Consider the following 24,876-nt stretch of genomic DNA (forward strand, 5'->3'; position numbering starts at 1 on the left):
AATGTATTTAATTAATTAATTAAGTTGTATTTTTAGTCCTACCAATGCCACAGAATTCTAACCCTTAGTAAACGTTTAAAATTCTCACGGATTTAGACAGGTTAGATGCAGGAAGAATGTTCCCAATGTTGGGGAAGTCCAGAACCAGGGGTCACAGTCTAAGGATATGGAATAAGCCATTTAGGACCGAGATGAGGAGAAACTTCTTCACCCAGAGAGTGGTGAACCTGTGGAATTCTCTACCACAGAAAGTTGTTGAGGCCAATTCACTAAATATATTCAAAAAGGAGTTAGATATAGTCCTTACTACTAGGGGGATCAAGGGGTATGGCGAGAAAGCAGGAATGGGGTACTGAAGTTGCATGTTCAGCCATGAACTCATTGAATGGCAGTGCAGGCTCGAAGGGCCGTATGGCCTACTCCTGCACCTATTTTTTATGTTTCTATGTTTCTAAAACACACACCACTGCTATTTAGTAAACAGTTGATTAAATAATTAAGCAAGAAAAGCAAGAAAGGAGAGAGAACTCACCAACCAATCACTTCCCTGCTTTTCTGTGACGTCTAATGTAGTCGCCCAGTTCCACTTTGTCGGAGTCAACAACCTGCTTGCGCTGCTCCCTGGAGTATCTAGCTGCTGCTGCTGCCTTTAAGCCCCCTGTGCAGGGGAGGTACTTACCTGAGGTCGCGGTGATCTGGGGCCTCGCTGTCGCTGCTACTGCTGCCAGGATGGCAGAATTGGGGTTTCTGCTCATATGGAGGTAGCAATGAGTGCCTCGATGACCCTTCGAAGAATGTCGAGAGAGGCAAGAGAATAGCAGTGGGCTTATTCAAGAGGGCTTCAAGCCTGGAACAGTAGCAGGATAGTACTGATGGGTTCGGGTAGGGAATACAGGAGGCCAAATACTCGAGAGTGGAGAAAATAAAGGTGGCATGACGGAGGGGGACAGGACGGGGAGGATGCAGGAGAGAAGTGCCCACTAGGGGCCAAGAGAGAAAAAAATGGGTTCAAAGTAATTGGTTTAGGTTTGGAGCGGCAGCCAAAATGCACAGGCAAATGGACACAGATAGAATTGGGTAACGTGGGCATGGCAGAGATTAGAAGAGAAATATCTTGGTCATAAACAGAGGACTTTCCCCCTTAGTCCAGATTCCTTGTATCGGATAGATCAAAAATTGTTACACTTGGTATCTTAATGTTACAATAAATGTTTAATATCTGATTAACCAACTGTCTGCCCACAGGTGCAATACTTCATTGGATCAACAACCTCACAATAGAAACATAGAAACATAGAAAATAGGTGCAGGAGTAGGCCATTCGGCCCTTTGAGCCTGCACCACCATTCAATAAGATCATGGCTGATCATTCACCTCAGTACCCCTTTCCTGCTTTCTCTACATACCCCTTGATCCCCTTAGCCGTAAGGGCCATATCTAACTCTCTCTTGAATATATCTAACAAACTGGCATCAACAACTCTCTGCGGTAGAGAATTCCACAGGTTAACAACTCTCTTATCCTTAGATTGTGTCACCTGATTCTGGACTTCCCCAACATCGGGAACATTCTTCCTACATCTAACCTGTTCAGTCGCGTCAGAATTTTATATGTTTCTATGAGATCCCCTCTTATCCTTCTAAACTCCAGTGAATAAACGCCCAATCGATCCAGTCTCTCCTCATATGTCAGTCCAGCCATCCCGGGAATCAGTCTGGTGAACCTTCGCTGCACTCCCTCAATAGCAAGAACGTCCTTCCTCAGATTAGGAGACCAAAACTGTACACAATATTCCAGGTGAGGCCTCACCAAGGCCCTGTACAACTGCAGTAAGACCTCCCTGCTCCTATACTCAAATCCCCTAGCTACGAAGGCCAACATACCATTTGCCTTCTTCAGCGCCTGCTGTAGCTGCATGCCAACTTTCAATGACTGTTCTTGAACTGCTGCAGTCTGTGGCGAAGGTACTCCCACAGTACTGTTAGGGAGGGAGTTCCAGGATTTTGACCCAGTGACGATGAAGGAACGGTGATATATTTCCAAGTCAGGATGGTGTGTGACTTGGAGGGGGACTTGGAAGTGGTGGTGTTCCCATGCACCTGTTGCCCTTGTCCTTCTAGGTGGTAGAAGTTCGACTGTGGCAACTACAGAGAAATCTCCCTGATATCAGCCACTGGGAAAAATCGTCGCTCGAGTCCTCCTCAACCGTCTTCTTCCCGTGGCCGAGGAGCTCCCCTATGGGGCACAATGGACATGATTTTTGCGGAGGCATCGTTGGTGATATTTCTGTTGAGGTGTCTGCCGTGCATGGTCCATGTCTCTGAGCCATACAGGAGGGCAGGTGTTACTACAGCCCCGTAGACCATGAGCCTGGTGGTAGTTTTGAGGGCCTGGTCTTCAAACACTCTTCCTCAGGCGACCAAAGGTTGCACTGGTGCACTGGAGGCGTTGTTGGATCTTGTCGTCAATGCCTGCTCTTGTTGATAGTAGGCTCCCGAGATGTGGTAAGTGGTCCATGATATCCAGGGCCGCGCCATGGATCTTGATGACTGTGGGGGGGGGGGGGCAGTGCTGTGCAGTGAGGACAGGCTGGTGGAGGACCTTTGTCTTATGGATGTTTAACGTAAGGCCCATACTTTCGTACACCTCAGTAAATACGTCGACTATGTCCTGGAGTTCAGCCTCTGTATGTGCTCAAACGCAGGCATCTTCCATGTACTGTAGCTCGACGACAGAGGTTCGGGTGGTCATGGACCTGGCCTGGAGATGGCACAGAATGAACAGGTTCCCACTGGTTCTGTAGTTTTGTTCCACTCCAGCGGGGTGCTTGTTGACTGTGAGGTGGAGCATAGCGGCGAGAAAGATTGAGAAGGGGGTTGGGGCAATGACGCAGCCCTGTTTGACCCCAGTCTGGACGTGGGTTGGGTCTGTGATGGAGCCATTGGTAAGGATCACGGCCTGCATGTCATCGTGGAGCAGACGGAAGATGGTGACGAACTTTTGGGGGCATCCGAAATGGAGGAAGATGCTCCATAGACCCTCGCGGTTGACAGTGTCAAAGGCCATTGTAAGGTCGAAGAAGGCCATATATAAGGGCTAGTGCTGTTCCCTGCATTTTTCCTGTAGCTGTCGTGCTGCAAAAATCATGTCTGTTGTGCCACGTAGGGGAGCTCCTCGGCCACAGGAAGAAGACGGTTGAGGAGGACTCTAGCGACGATTTTCCCAGTGGCTGATATCAGGGAGATTTCTCTGTAGTTGCCGCAGTCGGACTTCTACCACCTAGAAGGACAAGGGCAACAGGTGCATGGGAACACCACCACTTCCAAGTCCCCCTCCAAGTCACACACCATCCTGACTTGGAAATATATCACCGTTCCTTCATCGTCGCTGGTCAAAATCCTGGAACTCCCTCCCTAATAGTACTGGGGGAGTACCTTCACCACAGACTGCAGCAGTTCAAGAAGGCGGCTCACCACCATCTTCTCAAGGGCAATTAGGGATGGGCAATAAATGCTGGCCTTGCCAATGACGCCCACATCCCAGGAACAAATTTTTTAAAATTCCACCGTAAGAAATTTGAATTGATCCAGAATTCTATCACCTGCAAGCTCTCCGCTACCAGCTCCTTCTCATTATTACCCTTGTTCTCACTGACTTCCCCAAAGCATTGATTTCAAAATCCTCGTCCTCATTTAACAATTCCGTGATGCGCTCACCTCTGCAACCTCCTCCAGCCCTACATTCCAGCACACATCCTCCCTTCTTCTGAGTCTGGACTACTTTGTATCCACCATTCTTCTGTTACACCATCAGTGGCAGAGCCATCAACCATCTCAAATCTGCTCTCTGAAATTCTTCCCCAAAGCCTTAGCTCATCTCTCTCCAACGTCCACCTGTCTCTTTGACTTCAGCCTTGGTAACCTCTAATCAAATTTTTCCCAAGCCCTGACTGATGTGCAATGTTTTCCTTTTGTGAAGTGTCTTGGGCTTTATCCATGTTAAAGGAGGTATAGATAAATGTATGTTATTGCTTTTAAATGTAATTTTTTGCTTATGTTCTTGTATTGGTTGTAATTTTTATCACCTTGGGAATCCTTGAGCGGTGGAGGAAAGATTTGCTGGCAATGTTACATTTGAAATAAATGAAAGCCTTGTTTTCTTCAAAGCAAATGATTCTGTATTAGTCCACAATCCAAAGTGTGTACTGTAAGTCTGATTGTAGGATGTGCTGCAAAAATCCTCTTTTGATCTGGGAAAGAAATTCAGTTTTGATTTCAAAAACCTGTCGAGTTGTAACATTCACCAAGAGATGTAACAATCTATCTTTTTTTCCTCCCGCAGGTCCGTCAATACCCGTTGGTGTTGATGTGCAGGTAGAAAGTTTGGACAGTATATCTGAAGTGGACATGGTAATTCATTACATTTGCATAATATATCAGCACTCGCTGACTATATATTCACATTGTGTTGAAATGGTTTAATTCTAATGGATCAATGTGGTGACCCAGTTCTCAATTTGCTGTCTTGAGGAGCAGAACATAGTGCTTGAGGTTGATATAACTGAATCTGTTTTTATTTTGTGACATTTTCTCACAGGACTTTACAATGACATTGTACCTAAGGCATTACTGGAAAGATGAACGCCTTTCATTCCCAAGCACTAACAACTTGAGCATGACCTTTGATGGGAGGCTGGTCAAAAAGATCTGGGTCCCTGATATGTTCTTTGTTCATTCAAAAAGATCCTTCATACATGATACAACCACAGACAATATCATGCTGCGTGTCTATCCTGATGGGAAGGTATTGTACAGTTTGAGGTAAGCAGACAATATAGTCGCAACCTGCATGAAGGGAAGAAATAGTTATTCATATTGTCCATGTTTATTTTTAACAACAAAGGACATTTTTCTTCTCTTTTTACAAAAATCGGATCCTGTTCCCATTACAACAGGGTTCCAGACATTAAAATGACATCAGTTTGTAAAGTCTTTAAAAGAAAAATAAATACTTGCATTTATATAGCACCTTTCACGACCACTGGACATCCTAAAGCACTTTACAGCCAATGAAGTGTAGTCACTGTTGTAATGTAGGAAATGCAGCAGCCAATTTGTGCACAGCAAGCTCCCACAAACAGCAATGTGATAATGACCAGATAATCTGTTTTTTAATGATGTTGATTGAGGGATAAATATTGGCTAGTACACCAAGAATAACTCCCCTGTTCTTCTTTGAAATAATGCCATAGGATCTTTTACGTCCAGCTGAGAGAGCAGATGGGCCTCAGTTGAACGTCTCATCTGAAAGACAGCACCTCCGACAGAGCAGCACTCCCTCAGTACTGCACTGGAGTGCCAGTCTAGATTTTTGTGCCCAAGCCCCTAGAGTGGGACTTGTACCCACAACCTTCTGACTCATAGGCAAGAATGCTATCAATTGAGAATAATAAAGAATCGGTGAGTTACCAATTCATGTTCTCCCTGTACTTGTTCCTCGCACTCATCAATGAAAATGTCTCCACTGAAATCAGGCCACACATTCATTGGACAATGCTCAATTCTTTAATTCTATATATGCTGCACACAATAGCAAAAAAACAGCTTTTGGTACATGGACACAAGCTGTGCACAATTCTTTTAACTTTGCATTCAATTTTGCAACAGGAAAATTGGGCTCTCCACATAGCCTCTCTCCGTTACTGTAACTTTGGCCAAAGTTCATCGGAAATCCTGTTTATGCGCGGAAATAGTGGGGTAATTTTAACCTAACGCACCACATGGGAAACCCATGGGAATGGGTGGAATGCAGGTTGTCACCATCATCATCATCATAGGCAGTCCCTCGGAGTCGAGGATGACTTGTTTCCACTCTAAAAGTGAGTTCTCAGGTGACTGAGGAGTCCAATGTGGGACTTATGTGGCTGTACAATATTACAAAAGCAAAATACTGCGGATGCTGGAATCTGAAATAAAATCAGAGAATACTGGAAATCTCAACGGGTCAGGCAGCTTCTGTGGAGAGAAAAACAGAGTTAACGTTTTGAGTCAACGACCCTTCGTCAGAACTGCCGAATGTTTGAAAAGAACACATTCTTAAGCACTGAAAGGGGGAGGGGAAGAAAGAACAAAAGGGAAGGTCTGTGATAGGGTGGAAGGCAGGAGAGATTAGAGAGACACAAGGGTTGATGGGCCAAATTGAAATGGTAATCATAGAGGTTAGAATATTATTCTTCATTGACTTCAACAGTTGTTGCTATCTACTGGGAAAAGAGATCAAAAGTGCTGCCCACGCTGACTGATGCATCAGTTACCTGTTTGATAAATGTGGACAGTATATTGACTGATATTGCAGTTGATCCTTATGTTATCCTGGAAAAATATAGACACAGAAAAATTGAGAATAGATTACTTGATCACTATGGTGTAGGTTTGCTGTCGGTGTCAATAGCTGACACAGTGCTGCGACTGACTGTTTGCTGACCCATGGGGGTTGATTTTATCTTCGGCAAATTGTAACTGCTGGGTCTTGTTTGAATCCTGCTGTCCAGCTGCTCAGTTGTTTCTGGCAGAAAGCAGCCCAACAGCATTGGAAGCCCGCCCCCCCCCCCACCCCCGGCAGAATGGTTGTCAGGGAGGTGTTGTTTACAGGATCCCGCATCTCAGGAATGGCATTAAATCGCAGCTCGGCGAGAACGAGTGTGAAATGGAGCCGCTCCATTTTAACTGCTCTCCTGTTCTCGTCAATCGGGATGAGTTATAATCATCCCTATTGTCTGCAATGCCAAATCCTCTCAGTCATTGCCTGGTCAGTGTGCAGCAAAATAATCTCCCTGCTACAGCTTCTTTCATCCACTTCAACCATGAAATATTGCATTTGGGGTGCTTTGAAATTCACCCCCATCATTATTTTCCACTTGCCTTTGTTGCCCCTTGATTTTCCATGCAAGTATTGTCAGAGCTTCTTTTTGTTATCCCTTTTTTCTTCAGTTATTCCTGTTCTGCTGAAGTGATGAGGAAGTTTATATTTGATCTAAATATGTGCAGCTCCTCTCTACAGTCAAATATTGGCTTTGAGGCTGTTGAAAGCTACGAGGGACATTCATGTAATATAGGCTTACGAACATACGAAAAATGACAGACAGGTAAAGGTCCATCAATCCTGTCCCACACAATTGCGACACCTTGTGTATCACAAAATATACACTCCACCCTACCCAAAACCATGTGATCCCCTGGGAGAGGCTAAAAACAGATTAAAAACCCAGGCCAATTTGGGGAAAACAATCTGGGAAATTCCTCTCTGACCCATCTAGGCGATCGAAACTAGTCTTGCAACTGTGCAGTAACAGTAAAAATTACCTGATACGACGGTGTGGTCTGACTGTATTAAGTATCTGCTTGCTCAGCATTACTGTATTTGTGCTTCAGCTCAAAGCATTAGTTACAGTATTTCATATGTTGCTTGCAGGGTTACAGTAACAGCAATGTGTTACATGGATTTCAGTCGCTTTCCTCTCGACACCCAGAGCTGCTCGCTGGAAATTGAGAGCTGTAAGTCAGACATTGTGTCACATCAAAAGCTGATCATTTAATATAAACGTCTTCATGGCTCGAATCACCTCACCAGGAAATTCATCGCAAATTCATAAGTAACTTAACATTCTCTCATTATAAAATATAATAGTTCCAAATGTTTTGAACACTATTTATTATTGAATTAACAAAAAGATTAGAATTAGGTGGTTGAAGGTCATAAGGGGTTGCATTTCTGTGTGGGTTCTGCCAATCGTCCGCTGTAACTTTGGCGGAAGATGCACTCAAACATAAGAGAAATGGGGATGGGTGAGGCTCCTGCCAGACTCTGGGGGAGCCTCATTAATACATGCAAATCAAGGATCTATGATGTACATGGGACCATGATGGCATTTGAATCAGGTCCTGCGCAAGTCATCCACAGTGGCCTCCCCACTAGCTGTCGTTAAACCAGCAAGGCCACTGAAGGTAAGTGAAACAACTTTCCTTGCTAGGGCTAGGAGGAGCAGGAATGTTCCTCCCGGTCCCACAAGAAACGTCTGGGCCTCCGCTGCCCCGGGTACCCCTTTCCAGCCAAAGAGACCCTGAGAACACCATCTCGAGGATTCACCTTCACACCGGCAGCTTTCACTTGGTGCCAGCGGATGGGCCCTGTGTCGCCCAATCTTCATCGCCAGTCGGCTGCTGCCTCACGCCCAAAATGGGCGAGCAGGTGACTGGCGGCAGTCAACTGAGGCCCAGTAGTTAAAATCTGCTAGGCCTTTGACTCAAACGCTAGGCCGAAAGTGCAATCTGCTCCCACCAACCTGCGTAGTGGGAGTCTCTTTAGGAATCAGTCACCTGCATGCCAGTTCTCTTCGAGGTCAATGGCATATGTATGTGCTTTTTCTTTCAATAGAGCACTAACAAATGTTAAAGTTTCATCTAATAATTCCTAAATTATGTTTTAAAAAGTTAGTCCTTATTCAAGTTCTACTTTCTAATACGTACTTGCCAATAAAGAGAGGATTAGTTAGCAATCTTGCCCCTTGGGAAAGAGTGACCATAATATGGTGGAATTCTACATTAGGATGGAGAATGAAACAGTTAATTCAGAGACCATGGTCCAGAACTTAAAGAAGGATAACTTTGAAGGTATGAGGTGTGAATTGGCTAGGATAGATTGGCGAATGATACTTAAGGGGTTGACTGTGGATGGGCAATGGCAGACATTTAGAGACCGCATTGATGAACTACAACAATTGTACATCCCTGTCTGGCGTAAAAATAAAAAAGGGAAGGTGGCTCAACCGTGGCTATCAAGGGAAATCAGGGATAGTATTAAAGCCAAGGAAGTGGCATACAAATTGGCCAGAAATAGCAGTGAACCCGGGGACTGGGAGAAATTTAGAACTCAGCAGAGGAGGAAAAAGGGTTTGATTAGGGCAGGGAAAATAGAGTACGAGAGAAGCTTGCAGGGAACATTAAGACGGACTGCAAAAGTTTCTATAGATATGTAAAGAGAAAAAGGTTAGTAAAGACAAACATAGGTCCTCTGCAGTCAGAATCAGGGGAAGTCATAACGGGGAACAAAGAAATGGCAGACCAACTGAACAAGTACTTTGGTTCGGTATTCACTAAGGAGGACACAAACAACCTTTGGATATAAAAGGGGTCAGAGGGTCTAGTAAGAAGGAGGAACTGAGGGAAATCCTTATTAGTCGGGAAATTGTGTTGGGGAAATTGATGCGATTGAATGTCGATAAATCCCCAGGGCCTGATGGACTGCATCCCAGAGTACTTAAGGAGGTGGCCTTGGAAATAGCGGATGCATTGACAGTCATTTTCCAACATTCCATTGACTCTGGATCAGTTCATATCGAGTGGAGGGTAGCCAATGTAACCCCACTTTTAAAAAAAGGAGGGAGAGAGAAAACAGGGAATTATAGACCGGTCAGCCTGACATCGGTAGTGGGTAAAATGATGGAATCAATTATTAGGGATGTCATAGCAGCACATTTGGAAAGAGGTGACATGATAGGTCCAAGTCAGCATGGATTTGTGAAAGGGAAATCATGCTTGACAAATCTTCTGGAATTTTTTGAGGATGTTTCCAGTAGAGTGGACAAGGGAGAACCAGTTGATGTGGTGTATTTAGACTTTCAGAAGGCTTTCGACAAGGTCTCACACAAGAGATTAATGTGCAAAGTTAAAGCACATGGGATTGGGGGTAGTGTGCTGACGTGGATTGAGAACTGGTTGGCAGACAGGAAGCAAAGAGTAGGAGTAAATGGGTACTTTTCAGAATGGCAGGCAGTAACTAGTGGGGTACCATAAGGTTCTGTGCTGGGGCCCCAGCTGTTTACATTGTACATTAATGATTTAGACGAGGGGATTAAATGTAGTATCTCCAAATTTGCGGATGACACTAAGTTGGGTGGCAGTGTGAGCTGCGAGGAGGATGCTATGAGGCTGCAGAGTGACTTGGATAGGTTGAAGTATAATGTGGATAAATGTGAGGTTATCCACTTTGGTGGTAAAAACAGAGAGACAGACTATTATCTGAATGGTGACAGATTAGGAAAAGGGGAGGTGCAACGAGACCTGGATGTCATGGTACATCAGTCATTGAAAGTTGGCATGCAGGTACAGCAGGCGGTTAAGAAAGCAAATGGCATGTTGGCCTTCATAGCGAGGGGATTTGAGTACAGGGGCAGGGAGGTGTTATTACAGTTGTACAGGGCCTTGGTGAGGCCACACCTGGAGTATTGTGTACAGTTTTGGTCTCCTAACTTGAGGAAGGACATTCTTGCTATTGAGGGAGTGCAGCGAAGGTTCACCAGACTGATTCCCGGGATGGCAGGACTGACATATTAAGAAAGACTGGATCAACTGGGCTTGTATTCACTGGAGTTCAGAAGAATGAGAGGGGAATCTCATAGAAACATTTAAAATTCTGATGGGTTTAGACAGCTTAGATGCAGGAAGAATGTTCCCAATGTTGGGGAAGTCCAGAACCAGGGGTCACAGTCTAAGGATATGGGGTAAGCCATTTAGGACCGAGATGAGGAGAAACTTCTTCACCCAGAGAGTGGTGAACCTGTGGAATTCTCTGCCACAGAAAGTTGCTGAGGCCAATTCACTAAATATAGTCAAAAAGGAGTTAGATGTAGTCCTTACTACTCGGGGGATTAAGGGGTATGGCGAGAAAGCAGGAATGGGGTACTGAAGTTGCATGTTCAGCCGTGAACTCATTGAATGGCAGTGCAGGCTCGAAAGGCCGAATGGCCTACTCCTGCATCGATTTCCTATGTTTCTGTGTTTCTAATACACTTATTTGTCACGATAGTATGGAAACTTTAACGGTTAGTACTATAGACGGAACCTCTTTACTTCTACATGTCCAAAAGTATAGTTATTTGTATTAGCCATTAATTTACAATCCTCATTCATGCTGCAGTCAGTATCTGCCATTCCATCAGCTAAACTAGGAAGTGCTACACTGTATTGCAAGGCCGGATTCTCATGGGTCTTTGTTAGCTGGTTATCATTGGTCTGCATGATCAGCTTGCTTTGCACTGTATTTGCAAGTTTGTTTTCTGTCTCCGCAGAGATCTTGCGACATGTTATCAAGCCCTGGTTATACGTCTCAGATGTGGAATTATATCAGAATCCACAAAAATTACTTAATTGTCCTTCATCTTATTGGTCCAAGCTACTAAACCCATGTTGTATTTGATCCATGTGGTCTCCAGATGCTTACACTGACGATGACCTCATGCTGTACTGGAAGAATGGCAATGAGTCATTAACGACAGATGAAAAGATTTCTCTATCTCAGTTCATGATACAAGAATTTCACACAACCACAAAGTTGGCCTTTTACAGTAGCACAGGTCGGACATTTATTTTAAGTTTTTTTTAAGTGAGATTTGTTTTTCCAATTCACATTTTTATTTGTATATTGTGTTACTGAACTTAAATTAATTCTTATCTTGTTCAGGGTGGGGGGCATGGGGGGAGTGGGGGGCGGGGTGGGGGGAGAGGAGGGTGGTGGTAGGGGAAGGATGAATGTTGAAGCAAAACCTTGCCACAAAGATAAGCCGACTGACTATACTGAACATAACAACCTACAAAAGTAAGCAATTTTCAAACCTTCATTGGGAGATCAGAATTTTTAAACGGCTTTAGGCCCCACCACTACCAGGAACAAGTCTTTCCACGTTAATGTGACTGCATCATGTAGGCACATTTGGGTGTGAATTTGAAAACCCAAAAACGGGTGGGTTGGGGTCAGGTCAGATGTTAAAATTTTTAAAATCTGAAACTCGCCCAGTTCCGGAGGCAGGTCAAAGGGCGGGTAGCTAGACTTCTCCCAGGAAGCAGTTTGGCAATTTAAATATTTTTTAATGAGGTTGACAACTTCTGATTTAACCTCATTTGCTGGCAGGGTTTCTCAGGCCATCTTGCCGTCCAGAGGAAGTGAGCGTCTCCAGTGGAGGGCTCTTTATGCGGGAGTTCTCCCTATATCTATTGGGGACTTGGCCTGGAGGGTGTTGCACGGGGCAGTCCCATGCAATAAGTTTTAATGTCGATTCACAGATTCCCAGGCCGCCTGCAAGTTCTGCGCTCTGGAGGAGTCCGTGTTCCATGTGTATGTGCAGTGTGTGAGGTTGCAGCCCCTCTTGCATTATTTGAAGGGGCTGCTCCTCGATTTTTGGCTGCAATTCAGTCCCACACTCCTGATCTTTGGGCACCTGGTGTGGAGGGGAGTGGGCAGGACGGAGGGCCTCCTCGTAGGACTGCTCCTGGGCTTGGCCAAGGTGGCCATTAACAGATCCAGGCAGAGGACGGTCAGGGGGGTCGTTCAGCCCGACTGCCTGTTTTCTGCGGCTACATTCGCGCCAGAGTGCCCCTGGAGATGGAGCATGCAGTGTCCACCGGTACGCTCACAGCCTTCCATGAGAGATGGGCACCAGAGGAACTGGAATGCATCAACACTCTTGGCAACCAAATTTTTATTTTGTCTAATTTACCTGTAAAGTTTTATTCGGAAATCTTTGGGTTCTAGTGTCCTTACCAAAAGGGGGCACTTGGCTTTAGGGTCTATTAAAAATAGTTGTAGAGCTGTTGAAATCCCCTCCGTGCCTTTCAGTTTTGTGCGGAGGGGATTCCTGTACTGGCTGCTCTTGCACACCCTCCACTTTGCCATCCTAATCTGCCCTCTGGACACGCCATGGCGTGTTATCTATGCGGGAGTCCTCCCTTTATCTATTGGGGACTTGGCCTGGAGGGTGTTGCACGGGGCAGTCCTGTGCAATAAGTTTTTAAAATCGATTCAAGGACTCCCAGGCCGCCTGCAATTTCTGCGGTTAGGAGGAATCCATGTTCCATGTTTATGGTGAGTGTGAGGTTGCAGCCCCATTCCATTATTTGGAGTGGCTGCTCCTCGATTTTTGGCTGCACTTCAATCCCACGCTCCTGATCTTTAGGCACCCGGTGCAGAGGAGAGTGGGCAGGTGGCAGCACAAGAAACACCAGCCTCCACTTTCCACAAAATGTGTCATTGCTCCGATTTCTGGTCTACATAACCTCTATTGCGCTGTGAGTGCACTCCTGACAGAGGAATTTCTAGGCCACAAGCCATTGAGCCCATTATGCCTGGGTTAGTTCTTCAACTGAAGCAATTTACTTTACTCCCATTTCCCAGCCCTTTCAATTTATCCTTTTGTCGTCTTCCTTTTCAAATGCTTATTCAACTTTAGTCTGCGATGGACACGCTCTCCAGTGAATCTAAAACCAAGGCATGAAATCTATATTTGTGGTTGAGTACACTTGGTCAGGGATCACCCATGTTGCCCTGTTCTGTACTCTCTATCCACAAAGTCATTCTTGAGATGGAGGCCACCAAAATTGTAATTTTGAACAAACTTTATTGTTTAAAAAAAAAAGCACTTGTATTTGCTTTGTCAATCATTGTCATCTAAACAGGCTATTTTGCTCAGGTCAAGCTAAAAATGATCTGTTTGTTAAATGTGCTCTTCACTGCACTGTTGTGTTAATAGAACATAATGATGACCATTTATATCCCATGTCAACCCACAGGTTGGTACAATCGTCTATTCATTAATTTTACACTGCATCGCCACATTTTCTTCTTTTTGCTACAAACCTACTTCCCAGCGACTTTGATGGTCATGCTGTCCTGGGTGTCATTCTGGATTGATCGCCGAGCTGTACCAGCCAGAGTTCCGCTAGGTGAGAAACCCAAAACCAAAGCAGCTACACCAATAAGATGGGTAAATGGTTGTGTCCTGGTCAGATTCAGGCCAGACTGGCTAAGATCTTGTGTAAGTATAACTAGGAGTGTAGGGAGAAACCTGGGCCACAAAATGAGCGGCCGAACCGCTACTGTCTGCTTTACTCCACTGCCGAGGTTGAAAGTTCCGCCCATGGCCTGCTACCTGAAAACAGTATTTTCAGGTCAGATTATTTCCATATTCATCCACAGCTCCAAGTATGGCTTTGGCCTTGTGCAGAAAGCGAATAAGGCACTGAAAAATCATGGCATAGGTGAACTTTATAGGCTGTTAACAGGTTGAAATAACTTTTGAACGTTTGTCAAGAAAGTAAGAATCTCCTCCTCCCTCCCCTCCAATCCAGGCACTTGCCTTTAAGTAAGTGGGGGGTGGTGGTGGAAACTTCTAGACTGGCTGAAGGGGAGAGTGGAAAAGAAATGGCAGGCAAAATGAAATGAAAAGCAACCCAATGCTTGCAGTAAACCTGAGGCATAAAAGGTAAGGGTCAAAGTGAGTGTTGCAGCCACTGGCAGTCACGTGCCTATGTTGTAGTTTGGCTATAGGTATTCTTGCAGAAAATGTCAAAGTCCTCCAACTGACTTCCTGCTGACGCAGAGCCTGTGCAAGCAGTTGTCCTCATTCAATGGCAAATAGGTGTACCGAGGCCTGCTGGTAAGGTTGGTGCCATAACATTAGATGTGGCATAGATTGTTAGAAATAGCCATGTTAAGGCTATCTCTAGTCACATTAATAATCAGGATCGACTGTAAACCAATCTGGTGGGTATATTACGTTTAATCAGAGTTTAAGGTGGAATATAACCTATTAGTTATACAGCAGAAAACATACGACCGTGACAAGTAGTTCATTCAATTCCCGATCGGACAAATGGTTGCCGCATGTGAACAGTTCTCTGGCTTGCAGCTTCTTTTTCTTTGCCTAGAGTTTCCTTCGGTAAAACATGGGATCATTCAAAAAGCGTCCGTAGAATCATAGAAATTTACAGCACAGAAGGAGGCCATTTCGGCCGATTGTGTCCGTGCCAGCCGACAAAGCTATCCAGCCTAACCCCACTTTCTAGCCTTGGTCCGTAGCCCTGTAGGTTACAGCACTTTAAGTGCACATCCAAGTACTTTTTAAATGTGGTGAGGGTTTCTGTCTCTATCACCCTTTCAGACAGTGAGTTCTAGACCCCCAACCTCCTTTGGGTCAAGACATTTCCCCTCAAATACCCTCTAAACAGCCTAACAATTATTTAATATCTATGACCCCTGGCTGTTGACCCCTCTGCTAAGGGAAATAGGTCCTTCCTATCCACTCTATCTAGGCTCCCATAACTTTTTACATCTCAATAAGATTTCCACTCAGCCTCCTCTGTTCCAAAGAAAACAAATCCAGCCTATCCAATCTGTCCTCATAGCTAAAATTCTCCAGTCCAGGCAACATCCCTGTAAATCTCCTCTGCACCCTCTCCAGTGCAATCACATCTTTCTGGTAATCTGGTGACCAGAACTGCACCCAGTACTCTAGTTGTGGCCTAAATAGTGTTTTATACAGTTCAAGAATAATCTCCTTGCTCTTGTATTCTATGCCTCGGCTAACCAAGGCAAGTATTCCGTATAACTTCTTAACCCCCTTATCTACCTGGCCTGCTACCTTCAGGGATCTGTGGACATGCACTCCAAGGTCCCTTTGTTCTGCTACACTTCTCAGTGTCCTACCATTTAATGTGTATGCTCTTGCCTCATTAGCCCTTCCCAATGCATTACCTCACACTTCTCTGGATTGAATTCCATTTGCCACTGTTCTGCCCACCTGACTAGTTCATTGATATCTTCCTGCAGTCTATAGCTTTCTTCTTCATTATCAACCACACTGCTGATTTTAGTATCATCTGCAAACTTCCCCGTACATTCATGTCTAAATCATTGATATATACCACAAAAAGCAAGGGACCCAGCACCGAGCCCTGCAGAACCCCACTGGATACAACATTCCAGTCACAAAAACACCCATCAACCATTACCCTTTGCTGCCTGTCTCTGACCCAATTTTGGACCCAACTTGCCACTTTGCCCTGGATCCCATGGGCTTTTACTTTCATGATCAGTCTGCCATGTGGGACCTTATCAAAAGCCTTGCTAAAATCCATATACATTACATTTATCACACTACCCCCATCAACCCTCCTTGTTATTTCCTCAAAAAAATTCAATCAAGTTAGTCAGACACGACATTCCCTTAACAAATCCAGACCAGTCCAATTTCTGTTTCACTCTCCCCTCATACCATTTGTGAGAACAGCCTTGAAGAGAGTTATTTTTTTTTAGGGGTGGCCCTAAAATGGGATATTGACAAGACCTTTTATCTATAGAAGTTCCCCTAAAAACTTGCTATCCAATACCATATCAAGTTTTTTGTTTCGATACTGAATCAAGAACCTGCCCTAAAGATGCCTTATGATTTTGGCCATATTTTGTTTATACCTTCGCAGGGTTCATTCTTTGAAATTCGTAACTTACCTCTTTCATCCATATCCTGCCTTTGATGCCATGAGGCCAAAGCCAGAAACCTGTTCGCTTCAAAATGTTACCTGCTTTATGACATAGCAAATATTTACATTAATTCTCACAACTTCCATCCATTCTAAGTCTTTCTATAACAAATTGTCTTAAAGATACATAAACAAAGTTGAAGTCTTAACTTGGAAACAACAGATAATTGTTGTCATAGTACAGAATGTTGTAACATCTCAGCAGGGTACCCAATCATTAGCAATTCTAAGCATCTAATAGTAGTCTGAGGAGATATTTCATCTCCAGTTCAAAACAAAATTTAACCACAGCATTCTTCATTCTTCGTGTCAGTTTTATACATTTTGAACCCCTAATTTCTAACAAGGTGCCTGCTGATTTCACTTGGACGCCTTATTTCATTATGTGACACTTGAGTCATGAAGCACTGTATTTAGGGTTCATCCAAACCAACTCCTTTCATAAAGTATGCCTTTACTTGTTACATGGCATAGGACACTGCTGGTTGCACTTAGAAGATTGTGCCTCCTGAGCGCCTGTGAAAAAACTCCTGGAGGTGAAGAAACTCCTTTACATGTGCCTTCTTTTAGACATGTTTCTCATCTCCTGAAATCCTGAAAATGATTCCCTTACAATCCATTTTCTGTTGCCTTAGTGGGCAATAATATTTGGGGGGGATATTTAAAACCAAACATATGGTTATGAGTAAATAAAAATGATACCCCACAAATTCATTAAGAAATATTGAAAATATCACCAGTTAATCTGGGGCCTTAATGATGATGATGATTAATGGCAATGATATGAAGGAATACATTTTCATTTTCAGTGCTCCTGGGGCAGAGTTTTCCATACCAAGAATGCATGTTGGAAATTTGTTGCGTATGATCCATGATGTTCTGTCCATTAGAGCCCAAGATGAAAATTTACTCTGAAATGTGCGCAAACATTCTAGCATACAAAATGCAGCTAGACAGATATGGTTTGCAGATAAAAGAAAAAGAAAGCTTGCACTTATATAGCACCTTTCACAACCCAAAGGGCTATACAACCAATGAAGTACTTTTGAGGTGCAGTCATAGTTGTAATATAGGAAATGTGGCAGCCAATTTGCACACAGCAAGGTCCCACAAACAGCAATGAGATAATGACCAGATAATCTGTATTAGTTGCTGGCTGAGGAATAAATATTGGCCAGGACACCAAAGAAAACTCCCCTGCTCTTCTTCAAAATAGTGGCATGTGAGCTTTTACGTGCACCTGAGAAGGCAGACTGGGCCTCGGTTTAACATCTCATCTGAAAGACAGCATTTCTGACAGTGCAGCACTCCCTCATCACTGCATTTGAGTGTCAGCCTAGATTTTGTGCTCAAGTCCCTGGAGCGAAACGTGAACCTACAACCTTCTGATTCAGAGGCAAGAGTGCTACCAACTGGGCCATAGTTGACAGTCAATTATAATTGGATGTAAAGCATATCCAAGATTTACTTTTCAAATCTTCTCCCTTATCAGGGAGATTTCATTGGATCGACTGGGCACAGCAAATATTGGAAAATCAGACAGATTAGAGCACATGTCCAATTTTCTCATTCGCTGTGCACAGATCAAGGACAATCTCCTCCATCATTGTAGATTTGTACAACTTGGCCACCCTTTTGAATGTTTAGTGACATGCTTTTAGGACAATGTAAAAATGCTATTGTCATAATATGCTTGATGAGGTACAGGTTTTCAGAGATTACCACTGTAACAATGTTAGTGTTTAATCACTTAATTATCAACCTTTCCCTCCATCATTACCTTGACTATCTATTTCCCCACCGTATGGTCATTGTTCCATGATCTTTCCTTCTTTGTTCCTGTTAAGATCCTCTTTATATCTCAAAATCAAGGATCATTACACCATCTCCTAGTTTAATTCATTCTTTCCCAGGATCTGAGAACTGTGCAAAAGCAAAATACTATGGATGCTGGAATTCTGAAATAAAAACAGTAAATGCTGGAAATACTCAGCAGGTCAGGCAGCATCTGTGGATAAAGAAACAGAGATAACGTTTCAGGTTGATGACCTTTCATCAGAAAAGTCATCGACCTGAGAACTGTACCACCCTCCTTGCCACCCTCAGTTTTCCATTCCTTCTGTAACCCATAGAAAATAGGAGCAGTAGTAGGCCATTTGGCCCTTCGAGCCTGCTCCGCCATTCAATATGATCATGGCTGATCCTCTATCTCAACACCATATTCCCGCTTTTTCCTCATACCTCTTGGTACCTTTTGTGTCTAGAAATCTATCTATCTCCTTATGAATATAGAGTTTAAAAATCCAAGTTTTCTATCACTTTATCAATACTTCTTAAGTTATCTTTTTTTCTAATCTTTTCAGTCTTGTTAATGTCCGTATTATTGATCTTGGTCCTCCAGTTCGGTTCCTAAGTTTAAAAAAACCTGGCAAATAACAGGTTACGTTTACATCAGTATAATTAGTTTTTGTCTAAATTCCTTGATATAAATGGTGTCATTTGTAAAACATGTCCTCTCCCTGTAATTCCAGGTATAACGACAGTTCTAACTATGTCCACCATCATCACGGGTGTGAATGCTTCCATGCCACGGGTGTCGTATATTAAAGCTGTGGACATTTACCTGTGGGTTAGTTTTGTGTTTGTCTTTCTCTCAGTGCTGGAGTATGCAGCTGTGAATTACCTGACTACAGTACAAGAGAGGAAAGAAAGAAAACTCCGGGAAAAGGTGAGAACATTAATACTATGTCCTTTGAATACTACCTTTGATTTGTTGTGTACAATCAACATATTAATCACCTGAAGCCCATCCCTAGTATCGCTAATCATTTGCACTAACATTTCTTTAAGGGCTTACTTTAAAGGAGGCTAAAAAGAAAAAAGATTTGCATTTTTATAGAACCTTATCACCTCTTTTGGAAAGGACTTAAAATGCTTCAGACGAATTATTGTCATTTTTGTTATGTAGGTATACGTGCACAGCGGGATCCTATAAAAGGTAATGAAATGAATGGCCAACAGGATCTTTGGCCAATAGAGCCTTGTTTTAACATCTCATTTAAAAGATGGTACCTCTGACAGTGGAATACTCCCTCAGTACCCGCACTGAAGTGTGAACCTAGATTATGTGCTCAAGTCCCTGGAGTGGGGCTTGACTCAACAGCCTTTTCACTCTGAGACAAGAGGGCTACCAAATGAGCTCAGCGTCGAGCTACTTACCCCAGTTTGGATATTATTAAGAAAGGTTGATCAGGTTGGGCCTATACTCATTGTAGTTTAGAAGAATGAGAAGTGATCTTATTGAAACATATAAAATTCTAAGGGGGCTTGACACGGTAAATGGAGAGGATGTTTTCCCTCTTGTGGGAATCTAGAGCTAGGGGGGCATATTTTCAGATTAATGGGTTGCCCATTTAAAACTGAGATGACGAGGAATTTATTTTTTCAGAGAGTTGTGAATTTTTGGAATTCTCTACCCCAAAGGGCTGTGGAGGCTGGGTCATTGAATATATTTAAGGTGGAGAGAGCAGATTTTTGAACTATAGTGGAATCAAGGGCTATGGTGAGCAGGCAGGAAGGTGGAGTTGAGGGCAAGATCAGATCTTATTGAATGGCGGGGCAGGCTCAAGGAGTCAAATGGTCTCCTCCTGCTCCTATTTCTTATGTTCTTAAGGAGCAAAGTTTAAATACTACCTTGTTATCCAACTTAAAAATAGTTTTGTGTTTTTACTTTTCTTATTGAAAATCCTTACGGAAGTTAATACTTTCCAAGTGTTATCATTCATGAAGATGTATTTTCTTTGCCTCCCAGTTTTAAATTGCATTAAAACATTGCATGAATAGATTCAGAATAAGACCATTTAGATCTATCTGGCTGGTGTCAGAATTCAAAAAACATACCTCAATTGATTTTCTTGCGAAAGCCTTTGTCATCCCACCTCACCTTTCCCATGTATACATCACCTCAGCCCAAGTGGCAGGAATGTCATGCACTTTTCTCTAGATAAGGCAATAGATTGATGACTTGAGCCTAGGATTCTGCTAATGTTTTGAGTTGACTGCAGTTTCCATCCAAGTTCAGGGACTCATTGTATATGGAACTGTGCAGCCGAACTCTGTGCTTCTGGATCTGTAGTGCAGTACAGCAAGCCACTGCACTACTGCATCACCTGTTGTTTTATGGTATAATTGTTTATAAATCTTTGACACTGTTTAAGCCTGATGTATGACTATTTTGTTTCATAGAATTTTACAGCACAGGAGGAGACCATTCGGCCTCTTTGAAAGAGTTATCCAATAGTTCCCACTCCCTTGCGCTTTCTCCATTGTCCTGCAAATTTTCCCCTTCAAGAATTCTTCTATTTTGATCACTAATATAAACCTCTCCTCTTACAGCTACCTTGCACTTGTGGAATTCCTCAGGCAAGACCATTAATGGTAGAGCGTTCTTACAGTGATGGGGAAGTCAGCAACTTGGCTGAATTTGCTGAACCTGATTATATGCCACAAAATGGAGAAAAAGAGGACAGAGGGCTGGAACATCCACCAACTGCCGATGAGACAACTGAAAATAAGGAACAAGCCTTCAGAGAATACGTTTGGATTGACACCCACATTATCGATAAATACGCCAGACTGATGTTTCCAATTGCTTACACACTTTTTAATGTGATATATTGGTCTACTTACTCATAGAAATTGTTGCATGCAGAAGGTTCTAAAGCCTATCTTCCTTCCTTAGAAAGAACTCATTGGGAGGGGGAAATGGTTTCACTGGGGATGCTTTCTAACTTCCAATTATGATGGGATCAAGCCAACAGCAACAATTAGTCACACTCCAGTCTGAAATATGGAAAGCAGAGCTGGCTGATGTGTGAGATGCCGGTTAAGTGGTTTAAAGTCTCCTATTCAGAGTGAGCTGCTCAACTATGTGATACATTGGTTGGTAGATGGTTCGGTCTACATCATTTTAGATTTATTTCAGGTAAATTAATTTATTCTGCTTTTTCCATAGGCACTTAGGAATTTTCAATATGTTAAGTTTTTTAATAACTTTTTTCTGATATAGATAGGACATCTTGCATTTGTTCTTTTCATTTTTGAACTTTAAGTTCAATTACACATTTTTTATTAAAAACATTTTTTTTAAATGAATTAATTCTTTGGAGGAGCTAGTGAAATAGATCCTCCACAGCACAAAATAGTTATTGTTGGTGAACCATATATTTTGCTCAACCATCTGCCACTAGGTATTCAACACAGCTAATGGAGTAAACCCTGGAAGACAAGGTTTCTATAATTAGGATTAACTGTGACTACTTATGTACCATGCATCCATGGAATGCATCATCATCCTAGGCAGTCCCTTGGAATCGAGGAAAACTTGCTTCCACTCTTAAAATGAGTCCTTAGGTGGCTGAACAGTCCAATACGAGAACCAGAGTCCCTGTCACAGGTGGGACAGATAGTCGTTGAGGGAAGGGGTGGGTGGAACTGGTTTGCCGCATGCTCCTTCCGCTGCCTACGCATGATTTCTGCATGCTCTCGGCAAAGAGACTCGAGGATGCACTTCCTCCACTTAGGGCAGACTTTGGCCAGGGACTCCCAGGTGTCAGTGGGGATGTTGCACTTTATCAGGGAGGATTTGAGGGTGTCCTTGTAACTTTTTCTCTGTCCACCTTTGGCTCGTTTGCGGTGAAGGAGTTCCGAGTAGAGCGCTTGCTTTGGGAGTCACGTGCTAATCAGACTAGAGGGAGCAGGATAGTTAGAATAAATATGTGGCTTGAGCAGTGGTGCAAGAGGGAGGGATTCAAATTCCTGGGACATTGGAACCAGTTCTGGGGGAAGTGGGACCTGTACAAAAGGGACGGTCTGCACTTGGGCAGGACTGGAACTGATGTCCTGGGAGTAACATTTGCTAATCCAGTTTGGGAGTGTTTAAACTAATATGGCAGGGGGATGGGAACCTATGCAGCTAGACAGGGCGAAGTAATATGGAGTCAGAAACAGATGGTAGAAAGGTAAAAAGCAATAGTGGAAGGCCGAGTAAACAAAGGCAAGAAACAAAAAGGGCCACACTACATCATAATTCTAAAAGGACAAAGGGTGTTAAAAAAACAAGACTGAAGGCTTTGTGTCTTAATGCAAGGAGTATCCATAATAAGGTGGATGAATTAACTGTGCAAATAGATGTTAACAGATATGATGTGATTGGGATTACAGAGACGTGGCTCCAGGATGATCAGGAATGGGCACTCAACATCCAAGGGTATTCAACATTCAGGAAGGATAGAATAAAAGGAAAAGGAGGTGAGATAGCATTGCTGATTAAAGAGGAGATTAATGCAATAGTTAGGAAGGACATTAGCTTGGATGATGTGGAATCTATATGGGTAGAGCTGCAGAACACCAAAGGGCAAAAAACGTTAGTGGAAGTTGTGTACAGACCTCCAAACAGTAGTAGTGATGTTGGGGAGGGCATCAAACAGGAAATTAGGGGTGCATGCAATAAAGGTGCAGCAGTTATCATGGTTGACTTTAATATGCATATAGATTGGGCTAATCAAACTGGAAACAATACGGTGGAGGAGGATTTCCTGGAGTGCATAAGGGATGATTTTCTAGACCACTATGTTGAGGAACCAACTAGGGGGAAGGCTATCTTAGACTGGGTGTTGTGTAATGAGAGAGGATTAATTAGCAATCTCGTTGTGCGAGGCCCCTTGGGGAAGAGTGACCATAATATGGTGGAATTCTACATTAGGATGGAGAATGAAACAGTTAATTCAGAGACCATGGTCCAGAACTTAAAGAAGGGTAACTTTGAAGGTATGAGGCGTGAATTGGCTAGGATAGATTGGCGAATGATACTTAAGGGTTGACAGTGGATGGGCAATGGCAGACATTTAGAGACTGCACGGATAAACTACAACAATTCTACATCCCTGTCTGGCGTAAAAATAAAATAGGGAAGGTGGCTCAACCATGGCTATCAAGGGAAATCAGGGATAGTATTAAAGCCAAGGAAGTGGCATACAAATTGGCCAGAAATAGCAGTGAACCCAGGGACTGGGAGAAATTTAGAACTCAGCAGAGGAGGACAAAGGGTTTGATTAGGGCAGGGAAAATAGAGTACGAGAGGAAGCTTGCAGGGAACATTAAAACGGACTGAAAAAGCTTCTATAGATATGTAAAGAGAAAAAGGTTAGTAAAGACAAACGTAGGTTCCCTGCAGTTAGAATCAGGGGAAGTCATAACGGGGATCAAAGAAATGGCAGACCAATTGAACAAGTACTTTGGTTCGGTATTCACTAAGGAGGACACAAACAATCTTCTGGATATAAAAGGGGTCAGAGGGTCTAGTAAGGAGGAGGAACTGAGGGAAATCCTTATTAGTCGGGAAATTGTGTTGGGGAAATTGATGGGATTGAAGGCCGATAAATCCCCAGGGCCTAATGGTCTGCATCCCAGAGTACTTAAGTAGGTAGCTTTGGAAATAGCAGATGCATTGACAGTCATTTTCCAACATTCCATAGGCTCTGGATCAGTTCCTATGGAGTGGAGGGTAGCCAATGTAACCCCACTTTTTAAAAAAGGAGGAAGAGAGAAAACAGTGAATTATAGATCTGTCAACCTGACATCGGTAGTGGGTAAAATGATGGAATCAATTATTAAGGATGTCATAGCAGCGCATTTGGAAAGAGGTGACATGATAGGTCCAAGTCAGCATGGATTTGTGAAAGGGAAATCATGCTTGACAAATCTTCTGGAATTTTTGGGGGATGTTTCCAGTAGAGTGGACAAGGGAGAACCAGTTGATGTGGTGTATTTGGACTTTCAGAAGGCTTTCGACAAGGTCCCACACAAGAGATTAATGTGCAAAGTTAAAGCACATGTGATTGGGGGTAGTGTGCTGATGTGGATTGAGAACTGGTTGGCAGACAGGAAGCAAAGAGTAGGAGTAAATGGGTACTTTTCAGAATGGCAGGCAGTGACTAGTGGGGTACCGCAAGGTTCTGTGCTGGGGCCCCAGCTGTTTACATTGTACATTAATGATTTAAACGAGGGGATTAAATGTAGTATCTCCAAATTTGCGGATGACACTAAGTTGGGTGGCAGTGTGAGCTGCGAGGAGGATGCTATGAGGCTGCAGAGTGACTTGGATAGGTTAGGTGAGTGGGAAAATGCATGGCAGATGAAGTATAATGTGGATAAATTGTGGTTATCCACTTTGGTGGTAAAAACAGAGAGACAGACTTTAATCTGAATGGTGACAGATTAGGAAAAGGGGAGGTGCAACGAGACCTGGGTGTCATGGTACATCAGTCATTGAAGGTTGGCATGCAGGTACAGCAGGCGGTTAAGAAAGCAAATGGCATGTTAGCCTTCATAGCGAGGGGATTTGAGTACAGGGGCAGGGAGGTGTTGCTACAGTTGTACAGGGCCTTGGTGAGGCCACACCTGGAGTATTGTGTACAGTTTTGGTCTCCTAACTTGAGGAAGGACATTC

General features: G+C 43.4%; 1 protein-coding gene across 2 annotated transcripts in view; it reads left to right on the plus strand.

Moving 5' to 3' along the window:
- Positions 1 to 21,062, plus strand: part of LOC139266896 (gamma-aminobutyric acid receptor subunit rho-1-like) — a 68,296-nt gene extending 47,234 nt beyond the window's left edge. For both annotated transcript variants that reach the window (XM_070884514.1, XM_070884513.1), the window contains 7 exons: positions 4,342 to 4,409; positions 4,597 to 4,820; positions 7,471 to 7,553; positions 11,270 to 11,410; positions 13,620 to 13,772; positions 18,899 to 19,095; positions 20,763 to 21,062. In XM_070884514.1, coding sequence (XP_070740615.1) covers positions 4,342 to 4,409; positions 4,597 to 4,820; positions 7,471 to 7,553; positions 11,270 to 11,410; positions 13,620 to 13,772; positions 18,899 to 19,095; positions 20,763 to 21,062 — 1,166 coding nt within the window. The remainder of the gene's footprint in view (positions 1 to 4,341; positions 4,410 to 4,596; positions 4,821 to 7,470; positions 7,554 to 11,269; positions 11,411 to 13,619; positions 13,773 to 18,898; positions 19,096 to 20,762) is intronic.
- The last annotated feature ends 3,814 nt before the right edge of the window (positions 21,063 to 24,876 follow it).

The sequence above is a fragment of the Pristiophorus japonicus genome, chromosome 7, assembly GCF_044704955.1.
Source record: "Pristiophorus japonicus isolate sPriJap1 chromosome 7, sPriJap1.hap1, whole genome shotgun sequence".
NCBI classification, from domain to species: Eukaryota; Metazoa; Chordata; class Chondrichthyes; family Pristiophoridae; genus Pristiophorus; species Pristiophorus japonicus.